Here is a 16,994-nt window from a genome sequence, read left to right as displayed (position 1 = left end):
TAGGTCAGGGAGGAGGGTGGAGTGGATAGGTGGAAAAGAAGATAGGCAGGTCGGACAAGTCATGGGGACAGTGCTGAGCTGGAAGTTTGGAACGAGGGTGAGGTGGGGGAAGGGCAAATAAGGAAACTGTTGAAGTCCACATTGATGCCCTGGCGTTGAAGTGTTCCGAGGCAGAAGATAAGGCGTTCTTCCTCCAGGCGTCTGGTGGTGAGAGAGCGGCGGTGAAGGAGGCCCAGGACCTCCTTTCCTCGACAGAGTGGGAGGGGGAGTTGAAACGTTGGGCCACAGGGCGGTGTGGTTGATTGGTCCAAGTTTTGCATGTTCTCTAGTAGGTACATCCACAATCTGAATCAGAAAATGTTCTTGTACACACTTAACAAATTCCTCTCCATCTAAACCCTTAACACTTTGGCACATAGTCCCAAGTCTATGCTTGGAAAGTTAAAATCCCCTACTATAACTACCCTATTATTCTTACAGATAACTGAGATCTCCTTACAAATTTGTTTCTCAATTTCCTTCTGACTATTAAGGGTTCTATAATACAATTCCAACAAAGTGAATATCCCTTTCTTATTTCTCAGTTCCACCCAAGTAACATCCGTGAATGTATTTCCGGCAATATCCTCCCTCAGTCCAGCTGTAATGCTATCCCTTATCAAAAACACCACTCCCTCTCCTCTCTTGCTTCCCTTTCTATCCTTCCTGTAGCATTTGTATCCTGGAATATTAAGCTGCCAGTCCTGCCCATCCCTGAACCATGTTTCTGTAAATTGCTCTGATATCCCAGTCCCATGTTCTTAACCATGTCCTGAGTTCATCTGCCTTCCCTATTAGGCCCCTTGCATTGAAATAAATGCAGTTTAATTTATTAGTCCTACCTCATCCCTGCTTGCCCTGACTGTTTGACTTGCTTCCATCACTATTTTAATACTAATAGAATTATGGTCGCTGGTCCCAAAGTGCTCCCACAGACACCTCAGTCATCTGCCCTATCTTATTTCCCAAGAGTAGGTCAAGTTTTGCACCTTCTCCAGTAGGTCCATCCACATACTGAATCAGAAAATTTTCTTGTACACACTTAACAAATTCCGCTCCATCTAAACCCTCAACACTATGGCACATATTCCCAGTCTATGTTTGGAAAGTTAAAATCCCTTACCATAACCAGTCTATTATTCTTACAGATAACTGAGATCACCTTACAAATCTGTTTCTCAATTTCCCTCTGACTATTAGGGGGTCTATAATACAATCCCAACATCAATCAAGTTCACGAGACATGATTTCCTCCGCACAAAGCCATGGTGACTATCCCTAATCAGTCCTTGCGTTGCCAAATACATTTAAATCCTGTCCCTCAGGATTCCCTCCAACAACTTGCCCACCATCAATATCAGGCTCACCAATCTATAGTTCCCTGGTTTTTCCTTACCACCTTTCTTAAATCGTGGCACCACATTAGCCACCTCACCTGTGACTATCGGTGATACAAATATCTCAGCAAGGGCCCAGCAATCACTTCCCTGGCTTTCCACAGAGTACTAGGGTACACCTGATCAGGTCCTGGGGATTTATCCACTTCTTTGTATTTCAAGACATCCAGCACCTCCTCCTCTGTTTTATGGACATTTTTCAAGTTGTCACCATCCATTTCTCCACATTCTACATCTTCCATGTCCTTCTCTACAGTAAACACTGATGCAAAATACTCATTTAGTCCCCCGCCCCCATCTCCTGCAGCTCCACACATAGGCCGCTTTGCTGATCTTTGAGGGTCTCATGATCTCTCCCTAGTTACCGTTTTGTCCTTAATGTATTTATAAAAATCCTTTAGATTCTCACCCAAGGGTGTAATCAAATCTAGATTCCTGACGCTGTGGGGAAGCACTGCTAACCACTGAGCCACCGTACTGGTCCAAAGAAAATGTGCCTCAAATGGCTGAGTGAGTTTAACCTTTTAAGACTGAAGAACAAATGATCAAAGGACAGCAGAATCTATTGAGATTAGTGTTGTTGGCACAATATATTTATTCTGTACAGACAATAAAACAGGAATCTGTGACTATTCTGGATTGGCAAAAATGTTTTCCAATCCTTATGGATAGAACAAGTTGGGATCTGAAAGAAGCAAGACTCAACATCTGGCCCTCCTCACAGTTTCTCTATTGTGCTCTCTCGAGTTACATTGATGACTACCGTATAAATGGAACTACTTGCGCATTCAAGAGGATTTTGGATGATTGTTTGGATAGAAATAGTGTGCAGGGATATGGTGACAAAGGCAGGAGAATGGCACCAGATAATAGAACCAGTGCAGATACACTGCTTCTGCACTATAACAATCCTGTGATTCTATGTTTAATTTTAATCACCTAAGTCAATTCATTAAATGAAAACAGAGAATGATAATGTAGCTTATTTCAAGGTGTTTCATACATAGGTAAGAAAGACTATTAAATAGGATTGGATTTTGCTACATGTGGTTGAAGCAGAAATGTTAGACAGAGTCAGAGAAATAATTGTTTCCTTCAAATTATGACAGTTCAGTGTGCTCCTGAACCAATGGGTAAACTATAGCCTTAGTGCATTATCTGAGAAATATCACTTCCAATAACTCAGCACTCCACCAGTACAAGCTTGAAGTATTAACTGAAGATTATTCACTCAAGCATCTCGAGTGGGACTTGAACCTTTAATCTCTGGGCTCAGAGGTGACATGCTGTTGATTGACATAAACTGATGCTCAGTTCAAACATTACAACACATAACTGCGACATGTATTTATATAGTACCCCTGATAAGTTAAACCTGAGCCAAGTAAGAAGATACTAGGACAGATGATGGACAGCTTCAGAGAAAGTGGAGAAGAGTAAAGCAGAGAGATATAAAGAGGGAATTTAGAATTCAGACAGTTGAAGATACAATTAGCGAGCAATGGTGGAGCAATTCAAATTGGAGATGAGAAGAAGTCCAGGAATGGAAGAGTTTACAGAAATAAGGAGGGATGTTGGGCTGGAGGAGGTGACAGAGATAGGAGTGGTGTAGGGACCGAAAGAGGTGACAGACGAAGGGGGGAGTGTAGGGCTGGAGGAGATTACAGAGATAGGGAGGGATTAAGAGGTTAGAGGAGGTTACAGAGATAGGAAGGCGTGAAGGGGTTTGAAGAAGCTACAGAGATAGGGAGAGGTATAGGGTCTTGAGGTTACAGAGATAGGGAGGGATGTAGGAGCTGGACAAAGTTACAGAGGTAGGGAAGGGTATGTGAGGTAACAGAATTTATAGAGAAACCAGGAAAAGCTTCCTTACATAATTTACCAAAACATTTCATATGCCTCCATGAAATCACCTCCTAACTTTCAACAACCTCACAACAATGCCCAGCCTCTTCAGTACTTACCCAAAACATTAACGGTGAACATGAGGGAATCCTCAGTAGCATCACAGACATACTGTCCAGAATCTGATGGCCGGGCAGATTGGACGATGAGCTTCCGAACGTGGCCTGACGAATGGACAGAGACACGGTCACTTGGAGTGAGGATCTCTCCGTCTTTACACCACTGGACTTTGGTATTGGGCCTTGACACCTCACAACAAAGGATAATTGACTCGGAGGCTGTGATCTGCTGCACGGTCTCCATCCCTGGACCCAGTGTGATCTTCACCGGGATAGCTAAACAACAATAGTTTCTATTATAATGGCACCATTAACAGCATAAAAAAACCAAAGTGCAAAATTTGTGAATAACGTAGACATACCACTTGGCTGTTAAATGAAAATTAATGTTGGCTCCAAACTGTCCCCATCATATACTGCCAGGATAGGCACAGCATGGGACTACATACAGAGTAAAGCCTGCCCTACAATTGAAAGTTAGCTCAACTAAAGCTCCCTTGACACTGTCCTCATGAAACACTTCCAGATTAGGAAAGGTTTGGAGGGGTTTGGACCAGGAGCAGTCAGCTGGAATTAGTTTAGTATGGGATTATGTTCGGCCTGGTTTGACTGGACCGAAGGATCTGTTTCTATGCTGTAGGTCTCTATGACTCTGTGACAGGTACAGCTCATTAAATGCTGATTGAGCAGGACATGATCTTGTAGTTGGTTATCAAATTCAGCTTCCAACTCACTGAAATTATATTCGTGAATATTTTCAAAAAACGTGTTTTGAATTTTTCTGAAGGAGAAAGGGGAAGTGAAGCCGATAAAAATAGTTCCTCAAGGATTTATCCAAAGATTTGGATTCTCTGGCCAATTCCTGTTCAGCCCCAAGGTCCATTCTGTCTATATCACTTCTCCTTGATATGGTAAAATAGTGAGCAATATGGGTGAAAGGTGCAGAAATGGAGCTGGGTATTGGTCAGCATCAATCAAATTGAAGCATGGAAGAGGCTTAAGGTTCTGAGTATCCTTACAACAACTACTTTCATTTGTACAGCATCTAAGCAGTGGTGAAACCATCCCAACTTTCGTCTTAAACAGAAAAAAATCATCACAGAGCTACATCAGTAGATATTGTGGGACTAATGAGTAAAGCTTGCTTAAAGAAGTTTGTTTCAGCAAAAGACTCAGAAAGAGAGAGACTTGAGGACAGAATTCCACTGTGGAAGCTAGGAAATCAGCATGACAATTGAAGGAGCTCAGAGATCCAGGACAGTTGTGGGGTGAGATGAGAGTCATGATGTGGAAACAGACCCTTTGGTCCATCCAGGTAAAAACAATGACTGCAGATGCTGGAAACCAGATTCTGGATTAGTGGTGCTGGAAGAGCACAGCAGTTCAGGCAGCATCCGAGGAGCAGTAAAATCGACGCTTCGGGCAAAAGCCCTTCATCATGACAGTCTCCTTTGCTTCAAGGTGAGAGGTGAAAAGTTTAAGGGGGATACACGCAGCAAGTACTTTACACAGAGGGTGGTAGGTGCCTGGAATGCTTTGCCAGCAGAGGTAGTAGAGGCAGGTACAGTAGATTCATGTAAGGTGCCTCCGGACAGATGCACGAGTAGGTGGGGAGCAGAGGGATGCAGATGCTTAGGAATTGACAGTCTCCTATGCTTTCTGCTACTCCACAAATCTTCATGTCATCTGCAAACTTACTGATCAGACCAACAATGCCCTCTTCCAGATAATTTATGTATATCACAAACAACAGTAGCCCCAGCACCAATCCCTGTGGAACACCACTGGTCACCTTTCTCTATTTCGAGAAACTCCTTTCAACTACTACTCTCTCTCCTGTTGTTCAACCAGTTCTTTATCCACCTAGCCAGAGTACCCTGCACACCATGTGACTTCACTTTCTCCGTTAGTCTACCATGGGGAACCTTATCAATTGCCTTACTAAAGTCCTTGTAAATGACATATACAGCCCTTCCTTCATCTATCAACTTGGTCACTTCCTCAAAGAACTCTATTAAGTTGGTAAGGCATGATCTCCCCCTCGGTAAAAACAATGACTGCAGATGCTGCAGATCCTTCATCCCCACCCCCATTCACCTATTGTACTCTATGCTACTTTCTCCCCACCCCCCACCTTCCTCTCATTTATCTCTCCACCCTTCAGGCACTCTGCCTGTATTCCTGATGAAGGGCTTTTGCCCAAAACATTGATTTGCCTGCTCCTCGGATGCAGCCTGAACTGCTGTGCTTTTCCAGCACCACTCTAATCCATAATCTCCCCCTCACAAAACTATGTTGGCCATCACTGATAAGCCCACTCTTTTCCAAATATTTTATCTCTCAATACTTTCTCCAGCAACTTTCCCACCACTGACATCAGGCTCACTGGTCTATAGTCACCCAGAATATCCCTACTACCTTTCTTGCACAGGGGGACAACATGAGCAACCCTCCAATTCTCCGGCACCTCACCTGTGTTTAAGAATGTTACAACACTATCTGTCAGGGCCTCAGCTATTTCCTCTCTCGCTTCCCTCAGCAACCTGGGATAGATCCCATTGGTCCCGGGGATTTATCCACCTTAATAAACTCTAGCCTACCCAACATATCTTCCGTCCTTATGTCAACGTGATCCAGAGTAAACAATCTTCTATCTCTAATCTCAACATTCATTGTGTCCCTCTCCTCAGTGAATACTGATGCAAAGTAATCACTCAGAATTTCACCCATTTGCTCAGGTTCGACACAGAACCTTCCTTCCTTATCCTTAGTGGACCAACCCATTTCTCTAGTTACCTTCTTGTTTCTTATGTATGAATAAAGCACCTTGGGATTCTCTTAATTCTGCTCGCTAAAGTTATTTCATGACCCCTTTTAGCCCACTTGATTCCTCGTTTAAGATTGGACCTACTCTCCCAATATTCCTCCAAGGTCCATTCTGTTCTTAGCTGCTTGGACCTAATGTATGCTTCCCTTTTTCTCTTGGCTAGTCGTACAATTTCTCCTGTGATCCATGTTTCATGAATCTTGCCTTTCCTATCCCTTATGTTCAAAGCGACATGCCCATCCTGCACTATCTTCAACCACCGTGGCTCAGTGGCTAGCACTGCTGTCTCACAGCATGTGGAGTTTGCATATTCTCCCCATGTCTGCATGGGCTTCCTCCGGGTGCTCCGGTTTCCTCCCACAATCCAAAGATGTGCAGGTCAGGTGAATTGGCCATGCTAAATTGCCCATAGTGTTAGGTGCATTGGTTAGAGTAAAATGGGTCTGGGTGGGTTACTCTTCGGAGGGTCGGTGTGGACTGGTTGGGCCGAAGGGCCTGTTTCCACACTCTGGGGAATCTATTCTAAACTATCTTTGAAAGCCTCCCACATATCAAATGTGGACTTTCCATCAAATAGCTGCTCCCAATTCAATTTCCCAACTCCAGCTGAATTTTGATATAATTGGCCTTGGCCCAGTTTAGTACTCTTCCCTTTGGACCACTCTCATCTTTGTCTATGAGCATTCTAAAACTTACAGAATTTTGGTCACTATTCCCAAAGAAATCCTCCACTGCAACTTCTACCACCTGGCCTGGCTCATTCCCCAACACCAGGTCCAACAGGGCCCGTTTCCTCGTGGGACTATTGACATACTGTTCTAGAAAGCTCTCCTGGACGCTCCTTACAAATTCTGCCCTATCCAGACCTCTGACACTAAGTCAGAATGTCAGAGTGTCCCAGTCAATGTTGGGAAAATTAAAATCTCCCATCATCACCAACCTGTTACCTCTACATCTTTCCATAATCTGTTTACCTATTTGTTCTTCTACCTCATGCTCACTATTGGGAGGCCCGTAAAACAGCCCCAACAATGTAATTGCACCCTTATTTCTGAGCTCTACCCATAATGCCTCACTGCTCAAGCCTTCTATAATGTCCTCCTTTAGCACAGCCGTGATATCATCCCTGACCAGCAATGCAACCCCTCCCCACCTCCTTGTCCTGCCTGAAGCATCTATATCCTGGAATATTTACTTGCCAATCATGCCCTTCCTTCAACCAAGTCTCTGTGATCGCAATAACGTCATACTCCCAGACACCAATCCAAGCCCTTGGTTCATCTGCCTTACACACTATATTCCTTGCATTAAAGTATATGCATTTCAGGCCACCTGTGCTTTTCAGTTCATCTGCTCTCTGCCTACTCTTCCCCTTGATAATGCTAACGTCAAGGTCCTTACAGTCTCTAGTTTCCACCTCACTGTCTACTAGTCTTCTCTTCTGGTTTCCAGCCCCCTACCACATTAGTTTAAAACCTCCCCTACAGCAGTAGCAAAAACTCCTCCGAGGACTTTAGTTCCAGTCTAGTTCAGGTGTAGACCATCCAATTTGTAATAGCCCCACCTTCCCCAGAACCAGACGCAATGTCCCACAAATCTGAACCCCTCTATCCTATACCATCCTCAAGCCACGTGTTCATCCTGCCTATTATTTCATTTCTACCCTGGCAATCCCGAGATCACTACCTTTGAGGTCCTCCACTTTAACTTCTCTCCTAGCTCCCTGAACTCTGTTTTCAGGACCTCATCTTGTTTTTTTTTCTTGTGTCATTGGTGCCTGTATGCACCACGATAACTGGCTATTCACCCTCCCCTTTCAGAATGTTCTGCACCCGATCGGTGACATCCCTGACCCAAGCACCTGGGAGGCAATATACCATCGGGGAGTCTCGTTTTCGTCCACAGAACTGCCTAACTACTCCCTTTACAGTAGAATCCCCTGTGACTATGGCCCTGCTAGTCTTTTTCCCACCCTTCTGAACAGCAGTGCCCGCCACGGTGCCATGATCCTGGCAACTGCTTCCCTCCCCTGGTGAGCCATCTCCCCCAACTGTATCCAAAACGGTACACCCGTTTTGGAGAGAGATGACCGTCGGGGGCACTGCCTTCCTACTCTTTCTCTGCCTTTTGTTTCCCTCAGCAATTCTAATCTGTAGTGTGACCAATTTGCTAAACATGCTACAGCATCGAAGATGCTCCACAGTGAGTCCATCTGCAGCTCCAGAGCCGTCATGCGGTCAAACACGAACCACTTTCTATGTAAAACTTTGATCCTAATTTTTTTTTTAAATCTTTCTCTTCTCATCTTAAAAATAAGCCTGAACTTGAAATCTCCAACCCTTAGGAAAAGACACCTGGCATTGAACTTAACTATATCCCCCATGATTTTATAAACCTCAATAAGATCACCCTGCAACTTCCTATGCTCCAGTGAAAAAAGTCACAGCCTAAGCAGCCTCTCCTTATAAGTCAAACCCTCTCTTCCTGGCTATTTCCTGGTAAATCTCTTCTGAACCTTCTCAAGTTTAATAATATCCTTCCTATAACAGGGCAATCAGAAATGGACACAATACCCTAGAAGAGGCCTCACCAATGTCCTGTACAACATTAACATGACATCCAAACTCCTATACTCAAAGGTCTGAGCAATGAAGGCAAGCATGCTCAATTGTTTCTTTACCACCCTGTCTACATGTGCTGTCTCCTGTGTACCTGTTAAACCAGCTCAAGGGGCTGAATGGCCTCCTCTTGTTCCTGGGTAACAGGCTTGGGAGAGCTGCTGGCACACAGAGACTGGCCACTGGTCTTCATCAACTCTGATCTTACCTTTGACAAATAGAATGGCCGAGTCTCGGACTCCATGAGCAACAAATGTTATCTCCGACTCATTTTCCTCCACTTTGACTCCTCTGATCAGCAGCATGTGACGTGTCCTCGACTGGTCGATCTTGAACCTTTCATCATTGTGAAGCTGCTGCCCCTTCATGTGCCATGTTCCCAGGACAGAGGTGGACAGCTCGATGGTGAACTCCGCATCAGTGTCCTGATACAACGTCATGTCACTGAGGTGAGTCCGAATCCTCGCCGAAGGGACTAGAGGGAGAGAGGTACAGTTTATAGACTTATCCCGGAGGTTTGCTAGCACAGTACTGCTTAAGTGTGTCTCTCAATGTCAGAGCCTGTATGAGTGTGCAATACACTGTGGCGACAAAGGAATGGCTCTCCCTGATATGGTAATGTGTGGCCTGTGGTATTTTTACAGTCTTTCAGGGCACATGGGTATTGCTGGCAAATTCAGCATTTATTGCCCATCCCTCATTGTCCCTTGAACTGACAGGCTCACTCAGCCGTGTCAGTGGGTAATTAAGAATCAACCATTTAGAGTCAGGGATGTTGGTGTCGCTATCTGAGCCAAAATTTGTGACCAATTTCTCATTGCCATGGAGAAGACAGTGGAGAACTGCATTGTATGTCAGACCAGGTAAGGACAGCAGTTTTCCTTTACTGAAGGACATCAGTGACCCAGATGGGTTTTTAACAACAAATTAATGATAGCTTCATGGTCACCAGCACCATGACTGTCTTTCAATTCCAGCTTGTATGAATTTGAATTTAAATTCCACCAACTACTGTGGTGGAATTAAACCTGTGTATCCAGGGGATGAGACTGAACCTACGAGACTTATCCTGTGACATTTAACATTGGTTTTTAGAATCTGGATCCTGTGATTACTCTCCAACCTACTAACTTTCCACTCCACCAGTTTCTGTATTCAAAGAATAATCCTTTGTCATTTCCACCACTTAAGCAGAATGCCACCACCCAACACAGCATCCCCTCCATCTCCACTGTCAGAATTTGGCAAGGACCATTATTTCTGTGACACCATGGTCCAGTCCTCGATCACTCCTAATGCTTCCTCACCTTCTCATGGCACCTTCCCACACAATCATAGAAGGAGTAACAGTTGCTCATTCATCACCTCCTTTCCCATTGCCCAAATCCAGCAGAAAATACATGGTTACTGGGACAGGTTGGGAGGTGGTCTGAGTGGGATGCTCTTCGTAATGTTGGTGTGAACTTGATGCTCCTGCCCCATAGAACTCATCTTTTCCAACTTGATTTTTTTATTCCCTCACGTGGCTCAAAGATTGGTGAAATGGATTTGAATTCCTCGGACATTGGCACCAGTACTGGGGAAGAAGGGACCTGTTCCAATGGGACAGTCTTCATCTGAATCGTGCTGGTATCAGAGTCCTAGCAAATCACATAACTAGGGCTGTACACAGGGCTTTAAACTAAATGTAGTAGCAGGGGGTGTTCAGTTATAGGAGATATCACGAAATCCAACTTAAAAGAGGAGGTAAGAGTGCAGGTTAGTGATATGGCAGATGGTTACCAGACAATAAAGGTGAGGGACAGGACAGGTGAAAATCTTTATGCACCAAGGAATTACAAAAAAGTAGGGAAATTTAACAGTGGAACAAATTTTAAAACTTTGTATATAAATGCATGAAGCATTTGAAAAAAATAAATGAGTTACTAGCCCAAATAGAAACAAAAGGGTACAATTTGGTAGCGATTAATGAAACATGGTTACAAGGAGACCAGGTCTGAGAAATGAATATCATTACACAATACAAATGCAGAATAGCTTGCAGAGTAGCCTGCTACCTGGTTGGTTCCACAAAAAATTCTCCAAGAATTTGGCCTGGATAGATGATTGGCAAATGGACAGAAGACAGAGAGTTGGGAGGAATGTTTTTTCTGGACAGCAAGAGGTAACTAGTGGGGTGCCACAAGGTTTGGTCCTTGAATCTCAGCTATTTACAATCTGCATTGATAACTTGGATACAGGGATAGAAGGCTCTCCAGCCAGATTTGCAGACGACACAAGAATAGGCGGCACTCTAAAGTGCACTGAGGAAATCGGAACCTTAACAAATGGATATGGATAGTTTAGGAGAGTGGGCAAAAACGTGGTAGATGGAGTTTAACATGGATAAGTGCGAGGTCATGTATTTGGGTCGATTAAATGGGAAGGTGACCTATTATCTTAGTGGGACGGCACTTCCAGGTGCTCTGGTGCAGAGGGATCTAGGTGTACTTGTTCATGAGTCACAGAAAACTAGTATGCAGGCACAGATAATAAAGAATGCAAATGGAATGTTCACTTCTATAGCTAAAGGAATAGAAAATAAAGATAAGGAAGTATTGTTGAGGCTATACATGGTATTGGTGAGACTGCACCTGCAGTATTGTGCACAGTTTTGGTCCCCTTATTTAAGGAAAGATGTAGTGGCATTGGAGGCAGTTCAGAGGAGTTTCATTACATTGATCCTAGAGATGAGGGATTTGTCGTATGAATAGAGATTGAACAGTTTAGGCCTATACTCTCTGGAATTCATAAGAATGAGGGGAGATCAAATTGAAATATTCAAGATGATAAAAGGTGTGAAGTGAATGTTTCCTCTTGTGGGGCATTCAAGGACAACAGGTTATAGTCTTAAGATAAGGAGTATCAAACTTAAAAGAGAGTTGAGAAACAAATTCTCCCAAAGGGTTGAGAATCTGTGAAATTTGCTACTTCAAAGTGCAGTGGATGCTGGGACAGTGAGTAAATTTAAGGAGGTATTAGACAGAGTTTTAATTGGTAATGAGTCGAAGGGATATGGAGAGAAAACAGGAAAATGGGAGGAACAAATCAGCCATGATCGAATAGCTGAGCATACTTGATGGACCGAATGACCTACTTCTGCTCCTATATCTTATGAACGTATCTGTTCCAATGATGCCAGCTTCTACAAGGGGACCTCCAAAATGCCCTCCTTCTTCCTCAACTTAGGATTCCCAACTACTGGGACTGACAGGGCCTTCACCCGTGTCCAACCCATCACCAGCACTTTGGCCCTCACTCCTTCTCTTCCCTCCTACAATATCAACAGGGTCTCCCAGTCCTCACTTACCACCCTACCTACATCCACATCCAAAGAATCATTAGCCGCCATTTCCACCATCTCCAATGAGATACCACTTTCAGACAGATATTCCCCTCCCATCACCTGTCAACCTTCTGCAGGAACCGTTCCCAATGGGACACCTTTATTCACTCCTCCTCCAGTCCCAAAACCTCTGCACATCCCCAGGGCACTTTCCCATGCAGTCATAAAAGGTGTAATACCTGCCCATTCACTTCCTCTCTTCATTATCCAAGCCCCTAGACACTCCTTGCAGGTGAAGCAGCGATTGACCTACACTTTACTCAATCTAATTTACTGCATTCGTTGATCACAATGTGGTTAGCTCTACACTAGCGAGACAACATGCAGATTGGGCGGCTACTTTGCAGAGCACCCATTCCTTTATCTATCCAACTGGTTTTCTCTCTCTCTCTCTGGGTGTCATCTCCACCTATTGTTTATTCCCCCTCACTCCCCCTCCCCAACCCTTCTTCAGCATACACAACCTTTATCCAGTGACAATTAGTTCTGAAGAAGGGTCACTGGATCCATAACATTAATCTGCTTTTTCTCCACAGATGGTGCCAGGCCTGCTAAATTTTTCAGCAATTTCTGTTTTTGTTTATAATTCCCAATATCTGCAGTTCTTTGCTTTCTTTGTGAAAGGGAGAGAATGGATCCTCCCTACTAAGAGCAAAGTATACAAGATGGCAACAAGATAAAGCTGTAGAGGGAGAGGGGAGGGAGAATCTAAGAAAAATGGAGAACAGACATATTTCAAACAGTTTCTGAAGTTATGGAGTTCAATTTTGAGACCTTGTGCTGTAAGATGCCTAAAGTGGAAAATGAGGTGTTGTTCCTTGTGCATGCTTTGCTCTTCATTGGAACTTTGCAGTAGGCCAGGACAGAAATGTTAGCATGAGAGCAAGGTGGTTTGTTGAAATGCTAAGTAACTAGGAGTCAGGGTCATTACTGTGGACAGAACAGAGGCATTCCGCATAGCAGTCACCCATTTGGTCTCGCCAGTGTAAAGGAGAATGCACTGTGAGTAATGAATACAGTAGACTAATTGAGCAAAGCATAAGTGAAACATTGCTTCACCTGGAAGGAGTATTTGGGGCCTTGGACAGTGAGGAGGGAGGAGGTGAACATACAAGTGTTACACCTTCTGCAGTGTCAAGAGAAGATGCCAATGGGAAGGTGAGGTAGCATTAACAGTCATGGAGAAGTGAACAAGGTGTCATAGAAGGAATGGTCCTTGCAGAATGCTGACATTGGAAGTGGAGGAGATGATGTGTTTGGTGGTGGTATCCTGCTGCAGGTGATGGGAATGGTAGAGGCTATCCTTTGAATAGAGACTGATGGAATGGAAAAGAAGGATGTTGGAGAGTAATCACAGACTTTAAAAGCCACTGCTAAATGTCACAAGACAAATCTGAGAGGCCCAGGCTAATCCCCTGGAAACACAGGTTCAAATCCCACTACAGCAATTGGTAGAATTTAAACTAAAATTAATACAATCTGGAATGGAAAGCCAGTCTTACTGATGGTGACCATGAAACTATCATCAATTGTTGTAAAAACTCATTTGGGTCACTAATAACCTTCAGCCTACACATCATTGGACACTATGGACAAGTTAGCATGGCCTATTAACCTAGCCTGCATATCTTTGGACTGTGGGAGGAAACTAGAGTACCGAAACGAAACCCATGCAGACATGGGGAGAACATGTAACCTCTACACGGTCGTCCAAGGGTCGAATCATACCTGGGTCCTTGGTGCTATGAGGCAGGAATATTAATGCCTGAGCTACCGTGCTGCCACTAAAGCAATGTGTCTGCCCGGTTAATCCTGTTTGTGGTGTTTGGGAAGGAGGTAGAAGTGGGCTGTGTGGGGTTGAGGGACTATGCGGTTGGAGGCAGTTATGGGAGAGATCATCAGATGAAATAAGATTAGTGACCATTGTGAACATAATAGACTGGCGTTGATAGTACTGTTATGGTCCGGGGAAGATAGGAAGACGTCTCCAAGAGCTGTCAGCCTCTTTAATGCAGAGATCAGTATGCCAGACAACAACATCCTTGTTGGCAGGTTTGATTACAATGTCAGGGTTGGATCTGAGTGTACAGACTGCAGTCAATTCAGAGGGATATATGTTCAAATGGGTGAGAGGGAGCAGAGAAATTGAGGTGACCAATGTCATATTGACAGTACGTGATGAGTAGGTCGAGTGCGGGTGAAAAGCCATAACGCAGGTCCAGGTGGAGGTAGAGTGTTGCAGGCGGGTGAATACTCCATGTCATGCTGAGCAAGGTGTAACTGGATTTTAGATGGTAGCTGAGAAGCTAATTTTATATTTGCAGTGTCTCTCCAATGTGATGAAAAAGATTGCACACTACTTAAAAAACATTTAAGTACGTTTCGGATATTTTAATTTCTGTCTAAATCCAAACAACAGTTTTCACTAACTGCAATTGTAAATCAGAAGTAAACAATCATTTGCTTTTAATTTCCTGGTTTTGGGGCTGTAAGAATCTTTCAGTTTGGTCGATGGATTTCTGACAACACTGCTGCTGCATCCTTGGACAGCTCTTAACTTATCACCAGATTTAAATATCCATTGGGACAATAAAGCTTTGGTGTTTGACAGGTTTGTTAGGAAGCTTTATTTGAGTTCACTGGTAGGTGCAATTTCTTTGCTGCAGACTGTATAATGCAAACTTCCTTTCCTTCTGGGGTAACTGTTCTTGATCTGTTCTGCTCTACCCGTGGAATGAGTGAGGAAGGAGTGAAGAATGTTGAAGCTTTACTTCAGGACTAGCACCCCTCGATAAGGTATCATGAAATGTGGATAAAGTGGTTAAGAAGGCATATGGGATATTTAGAGTCAAAAAGTATGGTACTTCAGGTCAGGCAGCATCCAAACAGGAGAGTTGACATTTCAGGCATAAGCCCTTTATCACATTCCTGATGAAGGGCTTATGCCTGAAACATCAACTCTCCTGCTCTTCGGATGCTGCCTAGCCTGCTGTGCTTTTCCAGGCCACGTTTTTCGACTCTGACTTTCCAGCAGAAGGAATATTTACCATTATTTGTGAGGCACTGAGTTTAAGAGCGGGGAGGTTATGCTGGAAATGTATAAAACATTGATTAAGCTACAGCTAGAATAGTGTGTGCAATTCTGGAATCCAATCATAGGACAGATGTCAATGCACTGCAAAGGGTGCAGAGGAGATTTACCAGGATGTTTCCTGGGTTGGAAAGTTTCAATTATGGAGAGTGATTGAACAGACTGGGATTGTTTTGTTTAGAGCAAAGGAGACTGAGAGGGACATAACTGAGATGTATAAAGTTATTAGGGGCATAGATTGGGTAGACAGGAAAAATAATTTCCCTTTGGTGGAGGGATCAATGACCAGGGAACACAGATTTAAGATAGGGGTAGAAGATTACGAACAGATGTAAGGAAGAGTGTTTTTATGCAGGTTACGGGAATTTGAAAAGTGTTTAGATGTACACTTGCAATGCCAAGGTATATAAGACTATGAGATGAATGCTGGAAAATGAGATTAGAATAGTGAGGTAGTTGTTGATTTTAGGAGGCTGGAAGGGAAGAAGTGCCTTTTTCTGTGCTATAAATCTCTATGACTCTTTGATGATGCTGATCCTTGCCTGCACTTTCCTGACCTCTTACCTAGGTGCACCACTCCAGGGAATTCCACCTGCTCGCTCTTCCCATAGTTGTTGACGGAGCAGACCCGGAATCGGTAGCGGGCCTCATTGGAAACGCTCTCTCCCAGGATCTCCACTACTGTGCTGCCCTCAGTGGTCAGGCAGCGCACCCACTCCTCAGTGCCCAGCTCCTGCCTCTCAATCACGTAACCAGTCACCCCATTCCGCTGGCAGTCGGGTGGTGATGCCCACAGCAGGGAGGCTACATTGGGCTTCTCACAACTCATCCGTACATTCACTGGGGCACTGGGAGGTATATGTCTCCTGGCTACAAGACAGAAAACACACAAGATCTGCAAGTTATTCATTATCATAGAAGCATATAGTATAGAAACTGGCCTTTCAGCTCATCATGGCTATGTCAACCAACAAACAAAACTACATTGATCCCATTTACCTGCACTTGGTCCACAGCCTAGTATGCTTTGGCATGTTAAGTGTTCATCCAGATGCTTCTTAAATGTTGCAAGAGTATCTGCCTCCGCCACCCTATCAGGCAGTATATTCTATTTTTCTATCACCTTCTGGGTGGAAAATATTTTTCTCAGATCTCCTCCAAGCTACTTGTTCTCACCTTGGAGAAAAGCCGATTTTGACAGTATTAGGCAAGAACTTTCGAAAGCTGATTGGACGCAGATGTTCGCAAGTAAAGGGATGGCTGGAAAATGGGAAGCCTTCAGAAATGAGATAACAAGAATCCAGAGAAAGTGTATTCCTGTCAGGGTGAAAGGGAAGGCTGGTAGGTATAGGGAATGCTGGATGACTTAAAAAATTGAGGGTTTGGTTAAGAAAAAGAAGGAAGCATATGGCAGATATAGAGAGGATAGAACGAGGGAATCCTTAGAAGAGTATAACGAAAGTAGGAGTATACTTAAGAGGGAAATCAGGAGGGCAAAAAGGGGACATGAGATAGCTTTGACATATAGAATTAAGGAGAATCCAAAGCATTTTTACGAATACATTAAAGACAAAAGGGTAACTAGGGAGAGAATAGGGCCCCTCAAAGATCAGCAAGGCGGCCTTTGTGCAGAGCCACAGAAAATGGGGGAGATACTAAATGAATATTTTGAA

General features: G+C 43.9%; 1 protein-coding gene across 18 annotated transcripts in view; it reads right to left on the bottom strand.

The window, feature by feature from the left end:
• The window catches only part of obsl1a (obscurin like cytoskeletal adaptor 1a), a 297,489-nt gene that overhangs the window by 239,036 nt on the left and 41,459 nt on the right, over positions 1–16,994 (bottom strand). For all 18 annotated transcript variants that reach the window (XM_043694326.1, XM_043694325.1, XM_043694341.1 and 15 more), the window contains 3 exons: positions 15,886–16,191; positions 9,054–9,320; positions 3,401–3,676 (listed from right to left, as the gene is read on the bottom strand). In XM_043694326.1, the coding sequence (XP_043550261.1) occupies positions 3,401–3,676; positions 9,054–9,320; positions 15,886–16,191 (849 nt within the window). The remainder of the gene's footprint in view (positions 1–3,400; positions 3,677–9,053; positions 9,321–15,885; positions 16,192–16,994) is intronic.

The sequence above is a fragment of the Chiloscyllium plagiosum genome, chromosome 7 (genome assembly GCF_004010195.1).
Source record: "Chiloscyllium plagiosum isolate BGI_BamShark_2017 chromosome 7, ASM401019v2, whole genome shotgun sequence".
NCBI lineage: Eukaryota > Metazoa > Chordata > Chondrichthyes > Orectolobiformes > Hemiscylliidae > Chiloscyllium > Chiloscyllium plagiosum.
The sequence above is the reverse complement of the archived record's forward strand: the minus strand, read 5'-3'. Positions and strand labels throughout refer to the sequence as shown.